At 38.1% G+C, this 27,947-nt stretch overlaps 1 protein-coding gene and 1 pseudogene across 1 annotated transcript; both read left to right on the top strand.

Annotated features, from left to right (window-relative positions):
* The first annotated feature begins 1,078 nt into the window (after window positions 1-1,078).
* LOC125809223 (uncharacterized) lies at window positions 1,079-8,486 on the top strand (annotated as a pseudogene).
* Window positions 8,487-15,274: 6,788 nt separating this feature from the next.
* On the top strand, window positions 15,275-18,531 carry LOC125809287 (katanin p60 ATPase-containing subunit A1-like). The gene is made up of 7 exons (XM_049488943.1): window positions 15,275-15,565; window positions 16,083-16,283; window positions 16,502-16,558; window positions 16,738-16,929; window positions 17,486-17,718; window positions 18,060-18,243; window positions 18,310-18,531. The coding sequence occupies exons 1-7, from the start codon at window positions 15,275-15,277 to the stop codon at window positions 18,529-18,531; spliced, it is 1,380 nt and encodes a 459-aa protein (XP_049344900.1).
* The last annotated feature ends 9,416 nt before the right edge of the window (window positions 18,532-27,947 follow it).

Here is a 27,947-nt window from a genome sequence, read left to right as displayed (position 1 = left end):
CCCACTTATACTAATATATGATGATGATATGATGATAATGTATAACATTGGGTTACCAGGTTAGCACCCTTAGTCGCCTTTGTACTTAAAGCAAATGTGTTGTGCTACCCATAATCTAACTTTGTGTCCCCTGCTCCTTACCATTAAGCTAAACTCCATGACTGGATAACCATTTCTCTTAGTCTCTTCCATGTACTTATGTAATAACCCTTAGAATTTTTCATGAAAATAATGTCTTACCCCTTCTGATATCGAATCGGGTCTTTTTTTTATTTAGTATTGAAAGTTGGTTTCGAGTTTTGAGTAAAAAGTTGTGAATTTTTGTAAGTTTTGAGTTTGAAAGGCTAAAGTTGTTTAAAAGGGATTTTCAGTGTCTCTTGGAGTTTCTAGTGCATGTCGAAATGGAATTCCATCGATCCATCAATTTAAAATTTTCAAAAGTATTTAAATTTCTTGAAATATATAGTTCAAACTCTCACGAAACGTATTTAATCAAATTACAAAGATCATTATATGGCTTAAAACTATCAAAGAGCATGTGGTATAGTTTTGTAATGACCCTCATGGTCATTTCTGTGTCTTGCCTTCTATGTGTCGTTTAGAGCGTTCCTATAGCGACCCCAAGTCATTTATGACATGCTGGACTGACAGATCGGTCACCTGGTCGTTTGTTTGGTCTTGGTGCGAGTTTTTGTGTTTTGGAGCTTATGAACCTTGAACGATCATTTTCGATCAAAAGTTCAAGAAGATGACATCTGAATCCAATTCTGATGATTCCATCAGCTCCGGAAGGGTCATTTTAGGCTGGTAGCATGGTCGTCATGACCCCCGAGGTTTTCAGTGTAAGTCTGTGCGATTAGACGTTTTAACTTTAAGTTTAAGCCTAAGTTTGACTTTGGTCAACATTTTGAGTAAACGCGCTCGGATGAAAATTTCGTCAGTGTGGTTAGCTTCGGAATGTCGATTTTAGTCTAGATTGACCCTTCTTTTGTGTCTGGAGGTTTTCGATATCTTTCCGAGCCCTTTTGTGGTTTTGACTTAAAATGGCTTTTGGAAGTGGGACCTACTTTTTATCGAAATGACCTCTGATGGAAATTTCGACTGCACCGTTGAGTCTGGAATGTCGAATTTTGTATGGTTGCATATCTAGTTTGCGTGCACGGGGTTCCGAACGAGATCGGAGTACCCCGTCGGAGTTTTTAGTTGTTGGAAAAATTGCAGAAAATCTGCAATATAATGCAGATTTTCAGCAATATTTCCCAAAACTTTAACCCTCATAGCTCTCTCATCTCTCAACCGATTTGGGCGATTCAAAAGGCAAAGTTGTGAGATTTTTCGAGGACAACGTGTTGGTGAGCTCGAATAGTGATTTAGAGTCCCTGTTCGAGAGAATTTCGCGATAAAACCTGACTGCAGTACCTTTTTCGAGCCTTTGTTTTTGGTATTATTGTTTTGGTCATATCTCACTCATTTTACCTCGATTTTAGGTGATTCGAAGTCTCACGTGTTGATAATTGTCGTGGCTCATCGAAGAGTGTTCAAAGAGAGTTGGACATCATTAGATTCTTGTAGATCTCGAGTTTAGGCTGTTGCTGTTTTCTTTTTTTTTTTTGTTGATTAAAATGGGATTTTCTTGCTTGTTGATTTTGCTGCGTTTTGAGCCCCAAATTGTGTTTCATTTTAGAACACAAGTATGGGGTGATGTTTAGGGTGTCTTGACGAAGTCAAATTTGGACAATTCGGTGCGGGTCCCACGATTCTCGTTTTGACTCCAAAATTGACCCGTCTCCATTTGTTGTGATTTTGGTGTCTAAACGACTGTAATAATGTTGTGATAATATTTTTGATAGCGGGACAGCATTTCGAGGACGTTTGGAAAGGAAAAGCTCCGGAGAAGTGATTTTGGAGCGCGTGTGATTGGCCTACAGGTAGGCTACGGTTTTCCTCTCTTAGATTGAGCTCGAGAATATGAATGCATGTTGATTAGTTGGGATTTGGGTTGGGTAGTTATTGAATCCTACATAGGTGTTAAGAAATCATGTTTTCGACATATTTCGGGAATTATCGGATAACTATGAGCATGCTTTGTGGTATTAACGGACCCTCATCGCTATGTGGAGTGTTTGCATACTTAATTATTGTTTATTTGAAGAATGTTGGGCCTTAGTTTAGGTTTGACTAGGGCTTGCCTTAGAAATACATTATTCGGATCCAATAGGCCTTAGTTTTACCCCGATGTCTTAGATTCCTGTAGACTGGTGAAGCAGACTTGAGTCTGATAGTTTGGGCCTTAGTTAGGTGATACTCTTTCTCCGACTATAGATATCCTTATTTTCCCCGATGTTACGGCTTCACGAGTTACATCGGCGACACTAGTTCTACTTCGTGGTTTGAATTTGATTTTCGATTTGGTTCCAAGGACTTACATTGATTGACTAAGTATGGACGGCGTTCCATGGACATTTATGAGTGTGGATCGATTAGGACTCTTTCAGCAGCTACATTGGCACTTTTATAGAGCATCCGGTTTAAGGTCCGGCCTCTATTTCCCAGATACTTATATAGAGCATCCGGTTAGAGTTCCGACCTCATATACTTGATATTTGTGATTGGTTACTTGGGTACTTCTGGTGAGCATCCGGTTAGAGGTCCGGCCTCCGTACTGTCAGATTTTACTAATTAGGGTTGAGGTTCTGATTCGTGTTCTTCGTTCTTGAGTTCTTTTATGCAATTCTCTTTAGTTTTAGTTATTTTGTGTACTCGTCGGGCTTATGGGGGTCTGTTCGGGTTTTTATTTAACTTGCGCACGAGTATACCTTCTGGGCTTATGGGGGCCCAGTTAGGTGTAGTTAGCTTATAGATTACTTTAGTTAGTTCTTTGTACACTCGTGTGCATTCCCTTGTTAGTTAGATTTTAGTTCTTGACTTCGGTTTGTGTTAATCCTTCTTTTCATATTGCCTTTACTTTTCAAGTTCAGTCGGCCTATGATGCCTACTGGGTACCTGTTGTTTTGGTGCTCATGCTACACTCTGCATCTATTTCGTGATGCAGGTCCGGGCACTAGTAGCCAGTGTTGATCGAGCTTGGAGCAGACTGATCCGGAGACGGGAGTGAGCACACGACGTTTTGTACTATTTCAGTCTCCATCTGTATATAGACTTGTCTTTTACCTTTCGAGACAGTCCAGTCTCTGTTGTCCACTTTTGAGACTTGTACTCATTTTGTTAGTAGCTCTGTACTAGTGACTTCTAGGTTCTGGGAGGGATCTTTATTTGTATTTATGTTTTGGTTTGCTTCCGCCTGTGTATATTGTTATTTGCCTACTCTTGTTTAGTTTCTACCTTCAGACCCATTACTTGTTGTTTCGGGTTACGGGGTGGCTTACCTACTGGTGGGTTATAGTAGGTGTCATCATGACTTGAGAAATCGAGTCGTGACAAGTTGGTATCAGAGCCTCAGGTTCACCGGTCTCACTTGTACAGAGCTAACGTCTAGTAGAGTCCTGCGGATCGGTGCGGAGACGTCCGTAACTTATCTTCGGGAAGCTACAGGATGTCCTTAGGAAAATTTCCTCTTTTGTTTCGCTTTTCGTGCATCGTGTGTCTTTCGCAGGATGGCTCGCTCGCGAGGTGGCGCGGCCAGGGGTGGCGCACCCGGGTCTGCAGGCAGAGCCTCAGCTTGGGGTAGACGCCGACCCCGAGGTCGAGCCAGGGTCGTAGCACCAGCCCGAGATAGGGAGGAGGAGCCTCAGGCAGCATATGTACCTCCACAGCCGGTGGGGCCGGGGCCAGCCCAGCCACCACCTGCACCAGCTGCAGCTGTAACTCCTGATCTTCATGCTCTGCTGACTCAAATACTAGCAGCTATTGGGGAAATACGACAGGCACCAGCACCAGTCCCAGCATCACCAGCTCCAGCGCCGCAGGGTCAGCCTGCCGCAGCGGCACCAGAGGTTCAGCCGCCACCAGTTCATATGGCTGTCGTGTCAGACTTAAAGGACGGGGGAAGATGCCACTGCGCGAGCAGAAGATGCTCGGGGTATTCCAGAGGTTCAGATATTCTCAGGGGCGATGGGGGAGGATGCCTACGAGTTCCAGCTTACTTGTCAGGAGCAGCTACAGTCATTAGGCCTCTTGGAGTCGAGAGGAGTCGACTTCACTGCTCATCAGTTTCGTGGGCCAGCCAGGCAGTGGTGGCGCTCGTATCGAGAGTCCAGGCCAGTTGGATCGCCTCCTGTATCTTGGAGTGAGTTCTCAGAGGCTTTCTTAGCCCGGTTCATGCCACGGAGCGTCAGGGATAGGCTTCGTGATCAGTTCTCCAGATTGGAGCAGGGCCCTATGACCGTCTCAGAGTACGAGACGAGATTCCATGAGTTGTCTCGACATGCTACCATGATCCTACCCACGGAGGAGGAGAGAGTTCGTTGTTTTGTACGTGGGTTGCGGTACCGTCTGAGGGTCGACACAGAGCATTTAGTTTCTGCCGGCCGTTCATTTCTGGATGTAGTTGACCATGCCCGATCCATGGAGCATATTCATCGCGAGGCCCAAGGGGGCAGCGATAAGAGGGCACGCTACCAGGGCAGCTACAGCGGGTCCCAGACTAGAGGGAGAGACTCCTATGATAGGCCCCGCCAGAGGTTCCAGCAGGGTCAGTCCAGTCGCCCTGTTCAGGCGGCATTACCTGCTTCTGAGGGAGGCCAGTATCACCAGGGTGGTCCTAGTACGGGCCAGAGTTCGAGGGGATCAGATTCCCTCCCTTCCTACCGCAGTCGGGTTACTTCAGGGCGTTCAGCTTCGGGGTGTTTTGATTGCGGTGCTCCTGACCATTGGTCAGAGAGTGCCCCCGGCGAGGGCGAGGAGCGATTGTACCAGCTCCCCTTGCACCTAGACCAGTTTCAGCAGTGCCCCCTCTAGCTAGAGGTGGTGGTCAGGACCAGGGTCGTCGGGACAGCCGACAGGGTACCAGAGGCGGAGCTCGAGGAGGCAGGCTAGGTGGTAGATCAGATGCATCGGGCAGAGGTGCTCAGGGCCATTTCTACGCAGCCCCGGCGAGGGCGACGGCTGAGGCATCTGACGATGTTATCACAGGTACGCTTTTATTATGCCATCAGCCTGTACAGTATTATTTGATCCCAGTCCACATTCTCGTATGTATCTGTTTATTTTGCTCCCCGATTGGGTATGAGGTCTGAGTCTTTGGCAGAGCCAGTTCATGTTTCGACCCCGGTGGGTGAGTCCTTAGTAGTGGATCAGATATTGCGTTCTTGCTTAGTGACTATCCAGGGTTGTGATACTAGAGTTGATCTTATTCTGCTAGATATGGTTGATTTGATGTGATTCTGGGCATGGACTGGTTATCCCCTTACCATGCGGTCTTGGATTGCTACGCCAAGACTGTTACCTTAGCGATGCCTGACATTCCCCCAGTGTTGTGGCAGGGTGCTTATAGTCACACACCGACAGGGATCATCTCTTTTATGCGGGCTAGACGGTTGGTTGCTTCTGGGTGTTTAGCTTATTTGGCTTATGTGCGAGATGTGAGTAGAGATGACTCTTCAGTTGACTCAGTTCCTGTGGTTAGAGAGTTTGCAGATGTGTTCCCTACAGACCTACCTGGCTTACCTCCAGATCGTGACATTGATTTTGCCATAGATTTGGAGCCCGACACCCGTCCTATTTCTATTCCGCCTTACCGGATGGCTCCTGCAGAGCTCAGGGAGCTCAGTGTCAGTTAGAGGATCTCTTAGGTAAGGGTTTATCCGTCCGAGTGTGTCGCCTTGGGGTGCTCCTTTTGTTTGTGAAGAAGAAGGACGGGACTATGAGGATGTGTATTGACTACAGGCAGCTGAATAAGGTACGGTGAAGAACCGTTACCCCATGCCTCGTATTGATGATTTGTTTGATCAGCTTCAGGGTGCCGCCGTGTTTTCTAAGATTGATTTGAGGTCCGGGTACCATCACTGAGGATTAGGGCAGCGACATCCCTAAGACGCATTTAGGACCCGTTACGGCCACTATGAGTTCCTTGTGATGTCTTTTGGGTTGACTAATGCCCCTGCTGCCTTCATGGACTTGATGACACGTGTGTTCAGGCCATACCTTGATTTATTTGTCATCGTCTTCATTGATGACATACTGGTATACTCGCAGGAGCGGAGTGAGCATGACAGCATTTGAGGATAGTGCTCCAGACTTTGAGAGATCAGCGGCTTTATGCCAAGTTCTCAAAGTGCGAGTTTTGGCTTGAGTCTGTAGCCTTCTTGTGGGCACGTGGTGTCCAATGAGGGTATTAGGGTTGATCTGGCGAAGATTGAGGCTATTCGTGATTGGCACAGGCCCACTTCTGTTACTGAGGTTCGTAGCTTCGTCTGGGTTAGCGAGTTACTACAGACGCTTTGTTGAGGGCTTTTCTACTATTGCAGCCCCGTTGACTCGATTGACTCGTGTTGATGTTCCTTTGTTTGGTCAGAGGAGTGTGAGGGAGCTTTTTGAGGCTCAATGAGTTATTGACCACCGCTCCTATATTGACTCTTCCAGTTGAGGGCGAGGGCTTCACAGTCTATTGTGACGCATCCGGCGTTGGTTTGGGTTGTGTATTGATGTAGCAGGGCCGAGTTATTATTTATGCGTCGAGGCAGCTTAAGATCCATGAGCGCAACTACCCCACTCATGACTTGGAGTTGGCGGCGGTAGTTTTCGCGCTTAAGATTTGGAGGCACTAACTGTATGGAGTTCGATGTGAGATCTATACCGATCATAGGAGTCTTCAGTACATCATGAGCCAGAGGGACCTTAATTCGAGGCAGCGTCGTTGGATTGAGCTCCTAAAGGACTACGACCTCTATATTCTCTATCATCCGGGCAAGGCGAATTGGTAACGGACGCCTTGAGTCGGAAGGCAGTGAGTATGGGTAGTCTAGCCTTCTTATCTGTTGAGGAGCGACCCTTAGCTTTGGACATTCAGTCCTTAGCTAATAGCATGGTTCGGTTGGATATCTCAGATTCTAGACGCGTCTTGGCCTTTATGGGAGTTCAGTCTTCTTTGCTTGATAGGATCCGTGGTTGCCAGTTTGAGGATGATACCTTGGTAGCCCTTAGAGATCGAGTGTTAGCGGGTGATGGTGGTCAGGCTACCTTAGATCCTGATGGAGTGTTGAAATTTCCGGCCGCATCTGTGTTCGAGAGTTGGAGATTTGATACAGTTGATACTTTCTGAGGCCCATGAGTCTAGATACTCTATCCATCCGGGCACAGCGAAGATATATCGTGATTTGAGGCAGCATTACTGGTGGAGTGGCATGAGGAGATATATTGCTGGTTTGTTTCCCGTTGCTTGTGCTGCCAACAGGTAAAGGCCGAGCATTTGAGGCCTGGTGGCGAGTTCCAGAGATTACCCATTCCGGAGTGGAAGTGGGAGCGTATCACTATGGACTTCGTTGTGGGGTTGCCTCGGACTTCTAGAGGTGTTGACAGCATTTGGGTCATCGTGGATCGATTGACCAAGTCAGCACACTTCCTTCCTGTTCATACTACTTTTAGTGCCGAGAGGTTGGCTCGTATCTACATTAGGGAGGTAGTCCGTCTTCATGGCGTGCCTGTTTCTATCATTTCAGACCGGGGTTCACAGTTCACTTCCAGCTTTTGGAGGGCTTTTCAGGAGGAGTTGGGAACCCGTGTCCACCTTAGCACAGCATTTCACCCACAGACGGATGGTCAGTCAGAGCGTACTATTCAGGTCCTTGAGGATATGTTGCGGGCCTGTGTTATGGATTTTGGAGGTCAGTGGGACCAGTTTTTGCCTTTGGCGGAGTTTGCGTACAACAACAGCTACCACTCTAGTATTCAGATGGCCCCGTTTGAGGCCTTATATGGTTGGCGTTGTCGCTCTCCAGTTGGTTGGTTTGAGTCTACAGAGCCTAGGCCGTGTGGTACAGATTTGCTTCAGGAGGCCCTGGATCAGGTGAGGGTGATTCAGGATAGGCTCAGGACGGCTCAGAGTAGGCACCAGAGTTATGCTGATCAGAGGCGTCGACCTTTGAGATTCTCTGTTGGTGACCGGGTATTCCTTTGTGTGTCGCCCATGAAGGGCGTGATGAGGTTTGGGAGGCGGGGCAAGCTTAGCCCCAGGTACATTGGGCCTTTTGAGATACTCCGGACAGTTGGGGAGGTTGCTTATGAGTTGGCCCTACCTACAGTATTTTCAGCCATCCACCCAGTGTTTCATGTTTCGATGCTGCGGCGGTATGTTCCTGATGAGTCCCATGTGCTCCAGTATGATGCAGTCGAGTTGGATGATCGTTTGACATTTGTAGAGGAGCCAGTTGCCATTCTAGCCAGAGATGTGAGGAAGATTGCGCTCGAGAGCCATTCCTGTTGTTAAGGTCCGTTGGAGGAATCGTCTAGTCGAGGAGGCTACCTGGGAGACTGAGCAGGAGATGCGGGAGCAGTTTCCCGGCTTGTTTGAGCCTTCAGGTACTTCTTGATCCTTTCTTTCGTGGACGAAAGTCCTTTTTAGTAGTGGATATTGTAATGACCCTCATGGTCATTTCTGTGTCTTTCCTTCTGTGTGTCGTTTAGAGCGTTCCTATAGCGACCCCAAGGCATTTATGACTTGCTGGGACTGACAGATCGGTCACCTGGTCGTTCGTTTGGTCTTGGTGCGAGTTTTTGTGTTTTGGAGCTTATGAACCTTTAACGATCATTTTCGATCAAAAGTTCAAGAAGATGCAATCTAAATCCAATTCTGACAATTCCATCAGCTCCGGAAGGGTCATTTTAGGTTAGTAGCATGGTCGTCATGACCCCCGAGGTTTTCAGTGTGAGTCGGTGCGATTAGGCGTTTTAACTTTAAGTTTAAGCCTAAGTTTGACTTTGGTCAACATTCTGAGTAAACGCGGTCGGATGAGAATTCCGTCAGCATAGTTAGCTCCGGAATGTCAAGTTTGGTCTAGATTGACCCTTCTTTTGTGTCTGGAGGTTTTCGATATCTTTTCGAGCCCTTTTGTGGGTTTTGACTTAAAATGGCTTTTGGAAGTGGGACCCACTTTTTATCGAAATGACCTATAATGGAAATTTCAACTGCGCCGTTGATTCTGGAATGTCGAATTTGGTATGGTTGCATATCTCGTTTGCGTGCACGGGGTTCCGAACGAGATCGGAGTATCCCGTCGGAGTTTTTAGTTGTTGGAAAAATTGCAGAAAATCTGCAATATAATGCAGATTCTCAGCAATATTTCCCAAAACTTTTAACCCTCATAGCTCTCTCATCTCTCAACCGGTTTGGGCGATTCAAAAGGCAAAGTTGTGAGATTATTTTAAGACAACGTGTTGGTGAGCTCGGATAGTGATTTGGAGTCCCCGTTCGAGGTAATTTCGCGATAAAACCTGACTGCAGTACCTTTTTCGAGCCTTTGTTTTTGGTATTATTGTTTTGGTCATATCTCACTCATTTTACCTCGGTTTTGGGTGATTCGAAGTCTCACGTGTTGATAATTGTCGTGGCTTCATCGTAGAGTGTTCAAAGAGTGTTGGACACCATTAGATTCTTGTAGATGTCGAGTTTAGGCTGCTGCTGTTTTATTTTAGTTGATTCAAATGAGATTTTCTTGCTTGTTGGTTTTGCTGCGTTTTGAGCCCCAAATTGTGTTTCATTTTGGAACACAAGTTTGGGGTGATGTTTAGGGTGTCTTGACGGAGTCAAATTTGGACAGTTCAGTGCGGGTCCCACGATTCTCATTTTGACTCCAAAATTGACCCGTCTCCGTTTGTTGTGATTTTGGTGTCTAAACGACTGTAATAACGTTGTGATACTATTTTTGATAGCGGGGCAGCGTTTCGAGGACATTCGGAAAGGGAAAGCTCCGGAGAAGTGATTTTGGAGCGCATGTGATTGGCCTACAGGTAGGCTACGATTTTCCTCTCTTAGATTGAGCTCGAGAATATGAATGCATGTTGATTAGTTGGGATTTGGGTTAGGTAGTTATTGAATCCTACATATGTGTTAAGAAATCATGTTTTCGACATATTTCGGGAATTATCGGATAACTGTGAGCATGCTTTGTGGTATTAACGGACCCTCCTCGCTATGTGGAGTGCTTGCATGCTTAATTATTGTTTATTTGAAGAATGTTGGGCCTTAGTTTAGGTTTGACTAGGGCTTGCCTTAGAAATACATTATTCGGATCCAATAGGCCTTAGTTTTGCCCCGCCGGCTTAGATCCCTGTAGACTGGTGAAGCAGACTTGAGTCTGATAGTTTGGGCCTTAGTTAGGCGATACTCTTTCTCCGACTATAGATATCCTTATTTTCCCCGATGTTACGGCTTCACGAGTTACATCGGCGACACTAGTTCTACTTCGTGGTTTGAATTTAATTTTCGATTTGGTTCCAAGGACTTACATTGATTGGCTAAGTATGGACGGCGTTCCATGGACATTTATGAGTGTGGATCGATTAGGACTCTTTCAGTAGCTACATTGGCACCTTTATAGAGCATCCGATTTAAGGTCCGACCTCTATTTCCCAGATACTTATATAGAGCATCCGGTTAGAGTTCCGGCCTCATATACTTGATATTTGTGATTGGTTACTTGGGTACTTCTGGTGAGCATTCGGTTAGAGGTCCGACCTCCGTACTGTCAGATTTTACTAATTAGGGTTGAGGTTCTGATTCGTGTTCTTCGTTCTTGGGTTCTTTTATGCAATTCTCTTTAGTTATAGTTATTTTGTGTACTCGTCGGGCTTATGGGGGTCTGTTCGGGTTTTTATTTAACTTGCGCACGAGTGTACCTTCTGGGCTTATGGGGGCCCAGTTAGGTGTAGTTAGCTTATAGATTACTTTAGTTAGTTCTTTGTACACTTGTGTGCATTCCCTTGTTAGTTAGATTTTAGTTCTTGACTTCGGTTTGTGTTATTCCTTCTTTTCATATTGCCTTTACTTTTCAAGTTCAGTCGGCCTATGATGCCTACTGGGTCCAACAACCATCACTATGAGCTATGTGATGATACAACGTCTCGCCCACGCTGCCAGAACTGTCCTATAACTTGCCAGGATATAGAACGCCTCAACTAAGGGAATCCACTAGTATATGCTAAAACCATTAAGGAATCATCTAAAAAGTATGACCCTTTCTACCCACGTTGACTACATGGTTTATGGAGACTTAAGTTATTATGAAGTCGTCCCCATATCGGTGCTCAATACTACTCCCAAAATACTCAGCTCATATGTTTAGAAACATAACTCGTTCTCTGTGGTTCGAGATTATTACTCAAAAACTTTTCTCTTAAATGAGATGGAACTGAAAACTACTCATGAAAACTCATTTGTAAATCGGTGTTTCCTATCATCTTAAATGTGAAAACATTTAATCTTTGGGAATACATAGTCCCCATATAACATTTTAAAGAAAATGAACTCGGCTCTTCTCTTTCTCAATCTCAATGCTTAAGTCTTCAAACAAGTTTAAAAGATTTGTAAAAGACTTCTTAAAATGACTCGAAGAACCCTCAAGACTTGACTCTCAACTCTACCTTGAATTTGATTTATGGATTTCAAGGTTCTTATTTGTGATAGGAAAGATCTCATGATGTTTAGGAGTGTTTATAGATAGTTAAACATGAGAAACGATCAAGTAATCACTGTCTGGAAGCAAGTCCGCGACGCGGAGATACATTTTAATATTTGGTCGTGAAATAAATTTTGAGGTAGAAAGGTCCGCAACGCGGAGAGAAAAGTTCCAATCCTGAGGAACAGGTCCGCGACGCGGACCTGGTACCCAAATTTGCCTTACTTTTTCCTTCTTTGTTTTCTAACCTCAATTCGCCTAAATTCGATTCTTTTTCTCAATTCCTCTTTAGATTCAGATACCCAGTACGTGAACACAAGAACCTACTCATATACAACTCTAAAATCGATATGATTTCATCAAGAACTCAACAATCTCATCTAAACTCAAGAACGAAAGCCAATTTCAAGAACATCATACTTTCAAATTTGTCGAACGAATTTCGCTGGAACAAACATGATTGGCGCGTGGGTAAACGAATCCAACGCTATGAAAGTCTCACATACCTCTTTAGGGATCAACCCTTGGTGAAACGACTTTGATTCCGTAAGAAATTTCCAAGAACGCCTTGACTTTTCTCCTCTTGTCTCTTCTCTCAAAGCCCTAGTGTAATTCTAAACTGCGTAAACTGAACTAACTCAGTTTAGACCCCAAATAAATTCCTAAAAATGGAATAAATTAATTGGGTAATAAAAAGACCAAATTACCTCTCTAAAATCCGATTGACTTTTCTTATCCAGATAGCCCAACTTCAAATAGGCATATCTCCATCATAGGAACTCAAAAATTAGCAAACTCGGTGACGTTGGAAAGATAATTCAAATACCTTTCATTTGATATCTTGTAGCCCACCTAACTCATCCTTTACTAGGAGTTATGGTCATTTAAAGTTGACCTAAAACTCATACTTAACATACTTGCCAAATTTCAGATTTTTATTCTTTCCAAAAATGGTTCTTTCTAATTCTAGCTCTTTCAAATAGCGGAGTGTTACAAGAACTAAGTATTTTCCAAATATTTCATTTTTACATGAAGAAAGAGAATATTATTTTGAGAAAAGTTAAAAGAGTTTTCAGAAAGATTGAGTACAGATCAGTTACCTCTTAATACGGCCCTTTTGAGTAATTATCTCAACCCAGAATGTATTTTTACTTTGAGCAAAGCAAAACCTTGTTTCCTAATGAACAATGAGTTCAGAGATATTTCAGAGCAGTTACCTCTTTTAAGGGGATACTTTGATCAAATATTTCAAATGATAGAAAGAGTATGCTTTATACATTTATGTAAGAGTATATATTATTGGGAGTAGTATTGAGCACCGACATGGAGGAGAGTTCAAAAAAACTCACAGCCCCCCATAAACCATGTCTTGCCAACATGGATACAAGATCATACTTCTTAGATGAATCCCTAGTGTCTTCGGGTAGAGTTTAGTGGATCCACTTAGTTGAGAGGTTCTAAATTCTGGCACGATATATGACATTTCTGGTAGGCATTGTATCATCACATAGCTCATAGTGATGGTTATCTATTAGAGAATCTCCCAATAGAGTTAAAGTGTATTTTCATATAAAACTTATTATATTGAGTTCAGTGATGAGTAAGTATTTTGTAAAACTTTAAAAGATTTAACTCTTATTTTTTTACATTTCGCTTGAGCATATTTTATCTATCGCACTCCTTTCATTCAATTATTTTACTTCGGCTATATGACATACTCGTACATTGAATGTACTGATGTCATTCGACCTGCATTTTTTTATGATACAAGTACAAGTGTTCAGGATCATCAACGGGTGCTTCATTGAGATCAATCTACACTTCAGCTTACTTTTTGTGAACCTCCCTGCATTCCGGGGGATTTCACATTTATTTTCTAGTTAGTTGTCTTGAGATGTCGTGAGTCTTGTCCCGACATCCATCTTGAGTAATAAAGGCTTCATAGATAGATAGATTTGAGGAGTCTCTCGGTATTTACTTTTCCTTGAGATATTTTTGCAAACTATTATGCACAATATTTTTTTCATTTACTAGCAAGATATGATTTTACACCTACACAAAAATATTAAAACAAAGTTAAAATTATATTGTGATACCTAAAGGAGACCATTGATATGAATTTCTTTTAAACAAACAAAGGTAGTTCAAATCTTATTGGTTATGCATATGTAGGTTATTTATCCGGCTCACATAAATTTTGATATCAAACAGGCTATCTATTTTTATTCAAAATTACTATTATATCATAACAATCTACACGTTGTTATTTCTTCAAATCATACTGAGATAATAAATATTCATGAAGTAAGTAAAGAATGTGTATGGTTGAGATTGGTGATACAATTCATCAAAGAAAAATATGACCTGAAAATATGTTACCGAAGTACCCATAGTTTTATTTCAAGACAAGGATGTCTATACGACCCAAAAAAGGAGACTTCATAAAAGAAGATAAAATGAAAATATTTCACCAAAATTATTCTTCACACATGATCTTTAGTAGAGCGGTGATATTGATATACAACAAATCCTTTCAGGTGATAATTCAACAGATTTATTTGCTAAATTTGTACCAACTTCAACTATTAAGAAGATGGTATACAAGATTGGAATGCGAAGATTAACAATCTGAATAGTTGTCTCTATTTGGAAAAGTCAAATATGTATTATACTCTTTTTTTTCCTTAATTAAGATTTTATCCCGCTAGATTTTCTGGAAAGATTCTTAATGAGGCAACTAACAAATGTTTATTACTATGTGCACTGTTTTTTATTTCCTAAGACTTTTCCTATTGATTTTTTTCTATTAAGATCTTTACTAAGACAAGTTATCTATTAAATGAACATTAAAGGAGGAATGTTATAAATACATTATACTGTAAATGTTCATTACAAAATTTATTGAATAAGCTTATAGTTGAATAAGCATACGATTGGATAAACATGAAATGAATAAGCATACAATTGGTTAAGAACGCACAAACAAACAGTTCAAAATTTAAAAAATAGTACTCGCTCCGTCCAATAATAGTTATCCACTATACTATTTTGGGATGTCCAACAATACTTGTCCACTATACTATTTTGGGATGTCCAACAATACTTGTCCACTTTATGAAATCAATGAATAATTTTATATTTAGTTCCTAATTTACACTTATCATTAATTATAGTCATTTCTCTATTACATATTTCAAATGAGGAGTTTTATAAATACATTTTATTGTTAATATCCATTATAAAATTTATTGAATAAGCATACAATTGGATAAGCATGCAATGAATAAGCAACGCACAGTCAAAGCAACTTTCAATTCATTTGGACATGAGTTCAAAAATTAAATAGTAGTTAATATCTCTATATTTGCTTTATTACAAATACGACTATTGAGTGCCTTCATTAAATATTTTGTTTGACTGAAACAAGAAATTTTTCCCCATTATAATTATAACATTAAAAATATTTAAAAAAAATGTGCCCCTTTCTTTGCCAATTGCATCCTCCAATTCTTATATATAGCCCTAAAAATTGAACCACCCATACATGTTACATGTAGTTTCAAGTCATGTTTATTCATTTCTCAACTGAACCTTGGTCATTTTATTAAGCATTATTATTATATATAGCTAGTGTTAACAAGTTTGTTGAAGGAAAAGTGGTGGATGTGGATCCTGCTAATAGCAGCAAAAGCAAAGAGGAGTAGATGAAGATAATTTTCCACAAGTTTGACAAGAACAAAGATGAAGATCTAGGGACTACTGATCTAGTTGGATGGATCATTGCCGTTGAACCCACATTAAATAACGATTTGCAAAGGGTTCTATCTTTCCTTAAAATATACATGGATACTTACCCCTCTGTCCTAATTGATTCAAAAGGATTGTTCTATAGTGGCTTCAGTCTCATTTATACCGATGGTCTTCGTAACCTTAATCATGATTCAAATACTATTACTACCCCATCACTCGAAACTCAGACCCCAATTCAGCACCAGGTTTTCTTAATTTGTCGTACATTATACATTCGAATAGACTTAATTGCTTGCTGTTAAAAATGGTTCTTTCATTGTTATTTGATAGTGAATGGTATAAACTTTGTAAACTATGAGGGGTTGTTTGGTAGCGTCAATGAGAATATACGAAATAGAGTTTATTAGTAATGTTGTGATCAGTAATGCCTGGATTATTTCTTATCCATATTTTGGTATATTGAGGAACAGTAATGCTTGTATTCCTAATACCATAGTTTGCTGAAAATCCTATTAAACTAAGAACTACATAATTACACGGCCAATATATGTATTATTTTCTCTAATAGATCCTGCCAAACACCCCGCACTGTATTCTAACCTATTGGAGTATGTAATTAATCTATTAAATTATCAATATAAGTTGTCTGCAGAGTTAAACTACTATTGGATTAATTCCTTAACTGCAATAGAAAATTACAAAGTATGACTCTAAAGTCACAAAGACTTGTGATATGAGCACTTACATTGCATAATTTTGCAGGTGGTATCATTACAAGCACTCCCAGTTGTAGGACTTCAAGTACAACAACAACAGTGTATGCTTCAATCATACCATGTACAACAAATACTACTACAATTACGAGCACAAAAACAAGTTGCAAGTCTGGTGGCAACTAATTACTCACATAATTCTACTTTTTCAAACAACAACCTCATCGACAACATTTACAGTGCTGGGATGGTAAATAATTATAGAAACACGCTAAACAAGTGATACAAATATCTTGTCTCTAAGAACATTTTATAATATTGCTTTTCAGGCCCATCATCTAGACTCAAATCACACATTGTATTCTAACAAAGTACAATCCTAAATATTTTTTATCTTTCACAAAAAAATTTGTTATTGTATGTTTTCTTGTTTTAGATTACAATTCTTTTTTCATGAATCATTTACAGGCTGGAGGAATTAACAATGTTGGGTTGGTGTATGATTTCGCAAATACAACGCAACAAGTAGTACAAATACATTATTTGTTTTTAATACTATTTGAGAACATTTATCCCTTTTTAGGCAATTCTTTTAGAGAAGTGGTTGTACCGACAGCTCACATAAGCTCCTTTACTCTATTTATACTAAGCTGATACTTTGTATTCTTTATAATATTCTTATCATCCTCCTTTAAAACTATCAGAATGATGAAGAAGGCATTGATTCAACAATAATGTACGATGGACCTCATCCTGAATTAGTTGATAGGCTTGAAAAGGAAATATTGGACACAAATTCAGGGGTTAAATGGGATGATATTGCTAGACTAAGTGAAGCAAAGAGGATTCTACAGGAAGCAACGGTATTGCCATCGTTGATGCCTGCGTATTTCCAGGTACTGTACATAATTTGTTGATTCTGAATAAGAGTAGTCTAATGCATGAGGGATGGGTGCATGTTTGGTATGACGGAAGTGATATTTCAGGAAATTATTTTTCATCATTTTCTGGTGTTTCAAAAGGAGGAAAATTATGTCATTATCCTTATAACTATCTTAGCTTTCATCTTCATATCAATCGCTTCAACTAACACATTTAGACATTATTATGTTTAAAAAATCATCCAAATATTTCCAAATTTTCTAGTTTCATTATTATTAATCTTTAACATCGGCCAACCAAAAATGGAAAGGAATTGAAATATTTCATATTATTTTCTGAATTTTGCTTCGAGGGAAATACCATACACACTTCATATTTCCTTTTATTTTTGCTCATAAAAAACAATTCATCAGAGGTGGATATGGTCCTCCCAAGTGATTAAGAAAATAAGTTGGAAATAGTTTTTTCTGTTGAAACTGAATGATCTAAGATATTTTTCAGTCACAGAACAATAACAAACGAATAGTAGATACTTAATATGAAACTTGTAATATTGAATGTTATTTTCAGGGCATCCGGAGACCTTCGAGAGGATTTCTTTTGCTTGGTCCTAAAACACTCTTGCCCAAAGTTATTGCTACAGAGTGTGGGACAACATTTCTGAATATTTCTTGTAGTTCATTATGTGGAGAATGTTACGGGGAGAGAGAGCGATTGACACAATGCTTATTTGAGATTGCCCGTAGTTATGCTCCAACTACAATTTTCATTGACGAGATTGATTCTCTTTGCAGTGCCAGAGGGTAAGTAAATAATGTAGTACTTTTCCTATTTAAGCGTCTAAGTTTGCATGTAATTATTATCTTTATCATGTCATCGATTAATGTTTTATCATAAATTTTTTGTAATTTGTATTGTAAGTAGCCTGATTTTTATATAACGACAGTGCGTAAACTATAAAACTCAAACTAAATGATCATGCTCCTCTTTACTTCACTTACCTCTTGTGTTTTCATACATCACACAATATCATTTATGCATGTGCCCAACAATTAACATTAATTTGAGCATTAAAAAAATTACTTCCTTTGTTAAACTTATAATTTTTTAGTTTTAGTTGTAATACTTTGAAGTCATTTGTCAGGTCTGGTACAGAGCATGAAAAATCCCGAAGGGTAAAGTCTAAACTTCTAGTTCAGATCGATGGATTACACAACTCTAATTCACTATGCTACTGTAAGAGGCGGCTAGAAAAGAGGATTTACTTCCCACTTCCTGAATTTAAGAGTTGTAAGGAGCTTATAAAGATAAACTTGAAATCAATCAAGGTAAGCTATCATTGTTTTGCATATTATTGAAATCAAAGTTTTATTCATTCAAACTATTGAATGCAGTTAGCACCTAGGCTAGATATTCTCCAAGTGGCACAAAGAACAGAAGGCTACAGTGGAGACGATCTAACAAACATCTATAGAGATGCTTCTTTTAATGGGATGAGACAGGAGATATCAGGGAAAACTACGATGGATGACTTGTTGGAAGCTTTAGATAAAATACAGCCCACATTTTCTACAGAAGACATTCAACGATATGAAAAATGGCTCTCAGATTTATGATCATCATAGAAAGATCAAGTAAATGCAAGTTCAATACTGCTTCTTTTTTTAACGTGGAGGTCACGTTGTGAAGACCAAATTGACCATTGTTGACAAATGCTCAATGTTATAGTGTCCTCCAATTTTCGCACCCATGCGCATACATTTAAGGAATTATTTTTGTTAGATGGTCTAATACTGGTGATACTGCTATTTCTATATGGGGTTCTAACTCCTTGTTTGGATGGTTATTATCCATTGTGTTACATTGTATTGTTAGTTTAAATATAATGTTCTAATTGATGTGATTGCGTCATTACCTTAATATTTCTTTTCATTTATTTTTACTTATATTTTAATAATCCTATTTTATCCTTTATCATACCTTTTTATAGCATCTCTACCACATACTCTTCTTTTCTAGTAGATTTATCATTCAAATTGTAGATGTGAGTCATTATGTAATGCACATTCCCCATTGGATGGTTTGAGGTAGGTAAGTTAGGGCTAATTGGAGCAGGTTAAGCGTATTCAAGAGCAATTGTTGATAGCCTAGAGCTATCAGAAGTCATATTTTGTTGTGTGATGATGAGACTTGAAGTTCTATGTTGATGATTGGGTATTGCTGAAAGGTCTCTCTTATGGAGGACGTTGCGAGATTTGCAGGTAAGCTCAGTCCAAAATTCATTAGGCTATATCGAATCCTCAAAGGCTAAGTAGCTTACGAGATAGAGTTGTCTTTGGGAGCGCTAGAGTTTGTTCATCCAATCTTGCATGTAAATATGCTGCATAAAATTCATAAGACATGACCCTTCTCGAGTTATCTCACTTGATATTGGTTGGATCTCACAGGAGTTGTCCTACGAGTAGACTCTAGTTGCGATACTAGACTGGCAAGTCCGCAAATTGGGGACCAAAGATATATATGGTTTTCATAAAGGCCTTGTAGAGAAACAAGAACGTGTAAGAAATGACATGGGAAGACGAGGAGGATATAAGATCCATATACCCTTACCTATATCAAGCACCAGAGTGAGTATGCCAGTTAGATTGAAGAGGCCGAGATTGAGTTGCCTTCTTTTGGTCAAAACTTTTTATTGTAATTATTATTTGATTCAGAAATTTGTTTATTGAGTTGCATCTTGTTTGTATGTTGTATAACTCTGATATACACTTGTGCTAGAATTTTTTGCATTTCAGGTTTTTGGATAGTCCTATTTATAAAGGAGACTCTGTCGAAGTTCTGGCAACTCTTGAGGACTTAGCCATGTCATGTTGATTTCCATTTGAGGACGAATATTCTTAAGAGGGAAGGTGTTGTCAATTTTCTGTTGAATGCCTCTCAAAGTGAGAGAGTATTTCCATTAAATAGAAAGTATAAAGATTGCACATCCCTAAAGATCCGCTATTCCTATCCCTAAAGATCAGTTATTCTATTTGTACAAATCTGTTATTCGATCCCTCTAAATTTGCTTTGTTATACCTCTGAATCATCAATTCTATCACAATATTTATTTCTATGATTCTACAACAAATCTATATAAAAATACTAATTTATATCACTATATAATTACATTAATATATACAATTATTCAGTTGTCCATTATGCTAACAAAATTGATGTTGGTGGATCAAGAAGCATCACTTTGCCTACTAGAAACTGCTGGCATTGTCGTGCCATAGATTTTGTAAACAAATCAGCTATTTGAAGATCACTGGCCACATGTAAATGAGTAGTGACTCATTCATCTACCTCTTCTCGTATATAATGACAATCTACTTCGATGTGTTTGGTTCTCTCATGAAAAACAGGATTAATAGCAATCTCAATAGCAATTATATTGTCAGCATGGAGAGGAGTAGGATGAGATTAAGGAAATCTAATCTCAGCAAGTAATCCACAAAGCATACAACCTTGGAGCAAGCAGTAGACATGGATCAATATTCAGCCTCTGTTGAAGATTTTGACACACGACGTTGCTTCTTACTTTTCCAAGAAATCAATGACTCTCCGAGAAATATGCACCAACCAGTGACTGAACGACGAGTATCAGGCATCCCGCCCAATCAGAATCACTAAAACCATTAAGACGAATAGGAAAACCACTTGGAAAGAACAATCCATGAGTAGATGTTCCTAGAAGAAATCGAATGATGCAATGAAAAGTCACCAAGTGGAGATGACAGGGAGTTTGCATATGTTGACTTACTTGTTGAACTGCAAAAGAGATATCATGCCGAGTAATTGTAAGGTAATTTAGACTCCCAACTAATTGTCAAAATATAGTTGGATAGGAAGAAGATCGCCTTCCTCACGATGATACTTCACATTCAATTCCAATGGAGTATCCACAAAGGAGGAATCTTGAAGACCAACCAAAGAAATTAGGTCCTGGGTATATTTGTGTTGGTTTAGAAACACACCTGAAGCATCATTATGAACTTCCAACCCAAGAAATATGTAAGAGTATCAAGATCTTTCATGTTGTTGTTGGAGGCTAGTGATTAATGAAGAATCGGTTCCTATGATAATAATGTTTTCTACATACACCAAAAGAAGAACAGAACCTGTAAATATTTTCCGGGCAAAGTAGACCGAAACTTATCAAACCAAGCTCTAGGAGCTTGTTTTAATCCATACAAAGACCACTTCAACATGCATACATCTGATGTAGGGGATGAAAACAAATAAGGTGGAGGTTTCATATAAGTATCTTCTTTAAGATCACTATGGAGAAAAACATTTTTTACATCTATTTGATAAAGAGACCAGTTTTAATTGCATACAATATGATTAACTGTAGTTTATAAATTATTGTGATTTCAAAAACACAAGTACTGTATATAATAGATATATAATAAGATTTCCACATATTTTTGAATTATTATACTCATTGGTCACATACATATAAAATAATAAATGACATTAAAATGTGAATCTGGATATCCTTCTAATAGACAACATCGTATTAATATCAAACATGAAGAAGATCAAATTTTGAAAACATACCTCATCTTCCCAAGGTCTTCCATCATGAACCATTATGTGGAACCAAGTCATTTTCTTTACTTTTACAATTCCTAGATCAAGTTTAGGCTTCAACTTATCATACACTGCAATGTACGTAGACTTCCTGCTTCAATTATGTTTTTATATATATAAATGCACAGTATGGAAGCTACTTGATAAAAAATTGAGTAAAATCATCATAATGTAATGCTAAAATTACCTATTTCGTCTCTGTGATACATTCTGATACACCCAACTTATTTATCAAATCAGCTAAACAATCAAACCCTCTAAACTTTTCAAAAGGATGCTTAGCATTAGAAAAAACCAGACGTTTTTCACAACTGTTTCCACCTTCAGGAAGTTGCACATATGGGGATGTATCATACTTGCCCGAATTTTTAATTCGCATTTGCAATTGAGGTGTCACTGTTTCATTAAGTATTGGGTCCAATGCAACCATTTGTGTGTCTGTGAATGGAGAAAAATCATCCAGTGTTGGTGTTTTAGTAGACGAAGTTCCCGGCACATCATATTTAGAAACTAGAATCATATATAATATAACAAATTAGTGCTTCAGCATAGGATATCAATTCTATAAAAAAAAACAGCTTACAAATATTCACTTCTTTCTAGTAGCACTTTAAAAAAACTGCTTACTTTTTACTTAATTAAACAATATAAATATAAATTAATTATTAAAAAATTCAAATTGACTTATTGAGAAACGTGTGCAGTAGCCATTTCCCAGGTATAAACAACACTTTTGCATTTCTTTTTTTTTTTGTCGTGTTGCTTGGTTGAACTAATTTGAATGGGAACATTTTCACTTTCATTATTTTTCAAACAATCCTTCTCAGGTGTCTGCGACAGAAAATTGAACATTGAAGGCTGACTCAATCCATGACTGTTAATTAATCTAGGACTTTTTCGAGGTGAAATGTGAGATTTCAGATTTCTCTTCATGATTGTTAATAGAATTTAATAAACACAAAACACTGAGAATGAAGGACATGCAGGTTTGGAATGTTGTGAATTTTCAAAAACAAAATATATAAAAATATATTAACACTGATATGGTAGAGAAAATAATTTGGAGAAGATAATGGGATAATTGAAAACAAACTTGAAGTTATTGTCTTATTGCTATGTGTGTAATCAATCAACTGTAGCATACACATAATCCATAATCACCACTTTCTAGGCACATTTTCCAAAACTGCTAACTTCTTAATTAATTAAATAATCTGAATATAAATTAATTATTAAAAAAATTAAATGATCTTATACTCGAAACATGTGCAGACACATACAGATAGTCACCTTAATTAATTAATGATCTAAATATAATTTAATTATTAAAAAAATCAAATGGCCTTATAATTGAAATGTGTGCAGTCACATACATATATTCACTACTTTCTAGGAGCGCTTTAAAAAATTGTTTACTTATAATTTGAGAAAATGATCAAAATTATCCTTTATCTTTGAGTGAAGAGTCAAAGTTATCTTGTATTTTAATATGAAACACTAATAATCCTTTATGTTTCAAGAATTGGTATATTTTTGATACTCTTCCAAACATTTATCTATATTTTAATAGCACTTCTCATTGCACGTGAGAAAGTTTCCCTCCAAAAGTCATTTTTCTATGCTCATTTTTTCTTATCAAATCAGACTTCTGATTTGTCTCTTTCCTTTCTTTTTCAAATCAAACCCTGTAATAATTTTTTTTTCTGAATTTCATTAAAATCTTGATCAATTTTCGGAAGCAACTATGTCGTTAAGGCGCAGGCGTGCAACAATGACAGAGAATCAACTCTGACTTATGGTGAGAATTGTTTTTCATCTCTTGATCATTGTTATTGCTTTTGAGAATTATGTATTCTCTACAAAAACGTGGTAGGTGATTCTGATGCTGCTGTTTTGGCGTAATTCCAATGCTGTTTTGATACTTTTTTAGTGTAAATTTAGTGCAGTTTTGGATCTTTTCTGCTGCTGTTTTGGTGCAACTTTAGAGTTGTAGCAATGTGAATCTAGTCTAGCTGTTTTAGTGCATTTTCAGTGCAATTCTGGTGTTGTTTTGAAGAACTTTTGGTGCTGCTTTCATGCAGTTCTGGTGCAAATTTGCTTCAATTTTAGTGTTGTTCTGCAAATCTGAAACACTTTTGATTCTTTTGGTAAAGGTAAATACAAGATACTTGACTTTTTATGAATTGAAATATTTATCATGAAATATATTTTGTCCAAACTATTTTCAATTCTATTTATATCAAACAACGAAATGTATACTTCATCTTTAGATTATATTGTCCACTGTGTAATTTCATCTTAGAATGTATAACATATTTGCACCATCAACGCATATAATATCAAAATTTTAAAGCCAACTTCTCAACAAATTGAAACCAAACATACATTATGTATTCATTCATACCAGAATTCATTACATTGTAAAATGAAAAGATACATTTTTCTATACTAGGACAACACGTTTATGAATCTAAAAGAACAATTTTCAGTTTCTTGATCTAAACTCACATTTATAAACTTCTGTGAGATAGAATATTGAATTTGCCCCAATATTTTTCTTTTCAACTTCTAAGCTTTTCTACATTCTCACGTGCCTTCAATTTTCTTCGAGCTCACTAATGTTTAGAATGTATATGTTATAATTTGCGCATTCAGAATGGACAATGTGCTAAATGATCATTGGGACAATTGATTGAGCACCTTGTGTGCAAGAAACTTATCTGCAAATATTGTACAAGATAATGATATGTTTCTAGTTAGTGAATTATCAACTGCGAAAGCACACCCAATGATCACTATAAACTCAAAATTTTATAGTCTTTTCTCCTTGAGTTTAAACAATCTATCGTAGAGGACATCGAAGAAGGCTCAATGAAGATTACTATGTATTCATAAAAATAGAAAAGTTTACTCTTGCCGCAGACTTCTGTTGAAGATAGATACACAAAACATAAAAAGGAAAAGAAGATATTCTTCAATAACAATGAGATGTAACTCAATGAGTTTTACTTCTCCAAATATCAGTCTTTTTAGTTTGATTTTGTTTGTCTCATAGGTGAATCAGAGTAGTGGAATTATGAATGACTACTATTTGAGGGGAAAAAGTGAAAGACTTGTTTAGCCATGGTGGAAGCATAGTTATGGGAAAAATCTGTTTAACAATGGTGGAAACAGGGAAGCTTTCTCACGTGCAAAGAGATCAAGTGCCATAAAAATATAAACGGATGTTTGGATGAGTATGGAAAGTGTATCAATTCTTGAAACATGAAGGTTATTAGTGCTCTATATTAAAAGACAGATTACTTTGATTCTTAACTCAAAGATAAACGACAATTTTGATCCTTTTCTCCTTATTACTTAATTAAAAAATATAAATTAATTACTAAAAAATTCAAATGTCCTTATTGAGAAACGTGTGCCGTAACCATTTCCTAGGTATAAACAACACTTTTGTATTTCCTTTTTTTGTCGTGTTGCTTGGTTGAACTAATTTGAATAGGAACATCTCACTTTCATTATTTTCCAAACAATCCTTCTCAATTGTCTGCGATATCAAATTGAAACTTTGAGGTTGACTCAATCAATGGTTGTTAATTAATCTAGAGCTTTTTCGAGGGAAAATGTGAAATTTCTTATTTCTCTTCATGATTGTTAATATAATTTAATAAACACAACATTGAGAATGAAGGACATGCAAGTTTGAAATGGTGTTAATTTTCAATAACAAAATATATAAAAATATATTAACACTGATATGGTAGAGAAAATAATTTGGAGAAGATAATGGGATAATTGAAAACAAACTTAAAGTTATTGTCTTAGTGATACATGGGTGTGTAATCAATCAATTGTAGCATACACATAATCACTACTTTCTAGGCACACTTTCAAAAACTGCTAACTTCTTAATTAATTAAATAATCTAAATATAAATTAATTATTAAAAAAATCAAATGGCCTTATACTCGGAACATGTGTAGTAGACACATAAAGATAGTCACCTTAATTAATTAATGATCTAAATATAAATTAATTATTAAAAAAATCAAATGACCTTACAATTGAAACGTGTGCAGTCACATATAGATATTCACAACTTTCTAGGAGCACTTTAATAAAAACTGCTTACTTTTTACTTAATTAGAGAATATAAATATAAATTAATTATTAAAAAAATTCAAATGGCCTTATTGAGAAACGTGTGCAGTAACCATTTCCTAGGTACACGCTTCCTTATTAAATAATTAAATAATCTAAATATATATTTACACGATTCATATTAATTTTAATTAAATAATCTAAATAAATATTTATTAATTATTAATTAATTCAAATCTGTCATCGGTAGTAATTATTACGTTATATTACTAAAGTAATAAATACCGGTATGTAATATATGTTCTATTATGTCTATGTGAATTAATTATTCCTTTTTTTTTCCCCTTTTAAACCTCAATCTAATCACAAATCTTCAGCCCAAAACCGACCCATTCCCACCCCACCCCCCCCCCCTCCCCCGCATTTAGAAGTCCAATCCCTTAATTCTCAAGCCCTAACACAATACAACAACACATACAGAATTACCCCGACCCTGTACTCATTGTCTTCTTCACACAACCAGTACCACCCAGCAAAACCTAACAAACCCAAAGCATGGCTGCGTTGTCCTCTCCCTCTCTCCCTTATCTTTCCCTACGTGGATCGAACAACTTATTTAGGTGGAGCCATCCTGTGTCTCCTTCATCCTTCTCTTGAAATCAAACTGTTCACCTCTTGATTCTGTTGAGAATTGGTACATATCCGAGCTTGCCAACCTTATCTCCTCACATAAGTTTGAATTTCGAATGTCAATATTTTAGTATTTAGTAGGACCCCTTAGTCACATTTTCAATATGTCACGCCCCGAGCCTACACCCTGGACGTGGCCGGCACTCGAAGACCATTGTTGGCCCAAGCGAACCCTTGACATGACTTTCTTAACTCAACGAAAACCTAACTCAACAGAATAACTCCATGCAATGCAATGACATAAAACAACTTAACTGATGAAATCTGGCCCAAATAGGCAACTCGAGTCTCAAAATAGAATATTTACATATATACACAGATGAGAGACTCAATACTAACTGACTGACTATCTATGAAGCCTCTATAACACTGAGATGGATGTTGGGACAGACCCCGCAACATCCTAATAAAACAAAACTAAGATAACAAAATAACCGAGTCCTCCGGAATGCAAAGAGGCTCACCACTGACTCTGGAGTGCTCAGCTGGATCAACGGCGTGCTGGATGTTGATCCTGGGTACCTGTGTCAACATCGTCATAAGATGCAGGCCAACTGACATCAGTACATTGAATGTACAAGTATGCAAGCTGGAAAACTAAGCAACAATGGCTAGAAAGAAATTTGGAAGAAACTGAATAACTTACCTGGCTCAACTCAACTCAACATGACTGACTCATTTCAATATAATGCAATTTAAAACAAGTGCAATATAAAGAAAAGCTGTTTAAAACCTGTTATAAACTCGGTGTGTATACAAAGATACAATAAGCCTGAGATGTATAGAGAAATACAAATGAACTGATGTATATAAAAATACAATAACTTATGTGGGAGTTTCTCTAATCGACAACCATCACATAAGAGCTATAGTGATGATACAGTGATCAACCTCACGCTGCCAGAGCATCCTGTACCCGACCAAAGGTATAGGACCTGAACTGCCTAATGGATCCACTAGTCTAATCTGAAAAGGATTCATCTAAAAAGTATGAACATCTTCTACCCATGGTGGCTACATGGTTCTATGGGGGCTGTGGGTTCTTTGAATGCTCCCCCAATTCGGTGCTCGATACTACTCCCAAAAATGTACTGACTCGTATGTTTTTAAAACATATGTCTGTCTTCCTGCTGATTTGAGATAATTACTCAAAAACTTAGCTCAAAGGCTATCTTGGAAATCTCAGTTTCCTCTCTTGCTTCATTTAGAAAGCGATTACTCTTTTCTGGAAAACTAGCCCGAAGGCTCTTTGGAAATCTCAATTTCCAATCTTGTTTAAATGTGAAAACATTTCTTTAAAACTTCTTTGAGAATATATAGTTCCCTAATAACTTTTGAGAATTGAACTCAACTTTATACTCTTGGCTTAACTTGAAACTCTATACTCTTTGCTTGACTTGAAACTTGAGCCTTAAAATGAAGTTAAAACGTTCAACAAAGACTCTTGAAAAACTTTAAAGACTTGCTTTGACTTACTTCTTGACTTCTAGACTTGACTCTTACTTCACTTGACTTCGATCCGAACTTTCCTCGAATTGGATTATGAATTCAAAGGTAATGATCTCATGTGTAGGGATGAGTTCTTGACGTAGACGTACCTTGGAGT

Source organism: Solanum verrucosum, unplaced genomic scaffold (assembly GCF_900185275.1).
Source record: "Solanum verrucosum unplaced genomic scaffold, falcon-dt-bn FXZP01000062.1, whole genome shotgun sequence".
Taxonomy (NCBI): domain Eukaryota; kingdom Viridiplantae; phylum Streptophyta; class Magnoliopsida; order Solanales; family Solanaceae; genus Solanum; species Solanum verrucosum.
The sequence above is the reverse complement of the archived record's forward strand: the minus strand, read 5'-3'. Positions and strand labels throughout refer to the sequence as shown.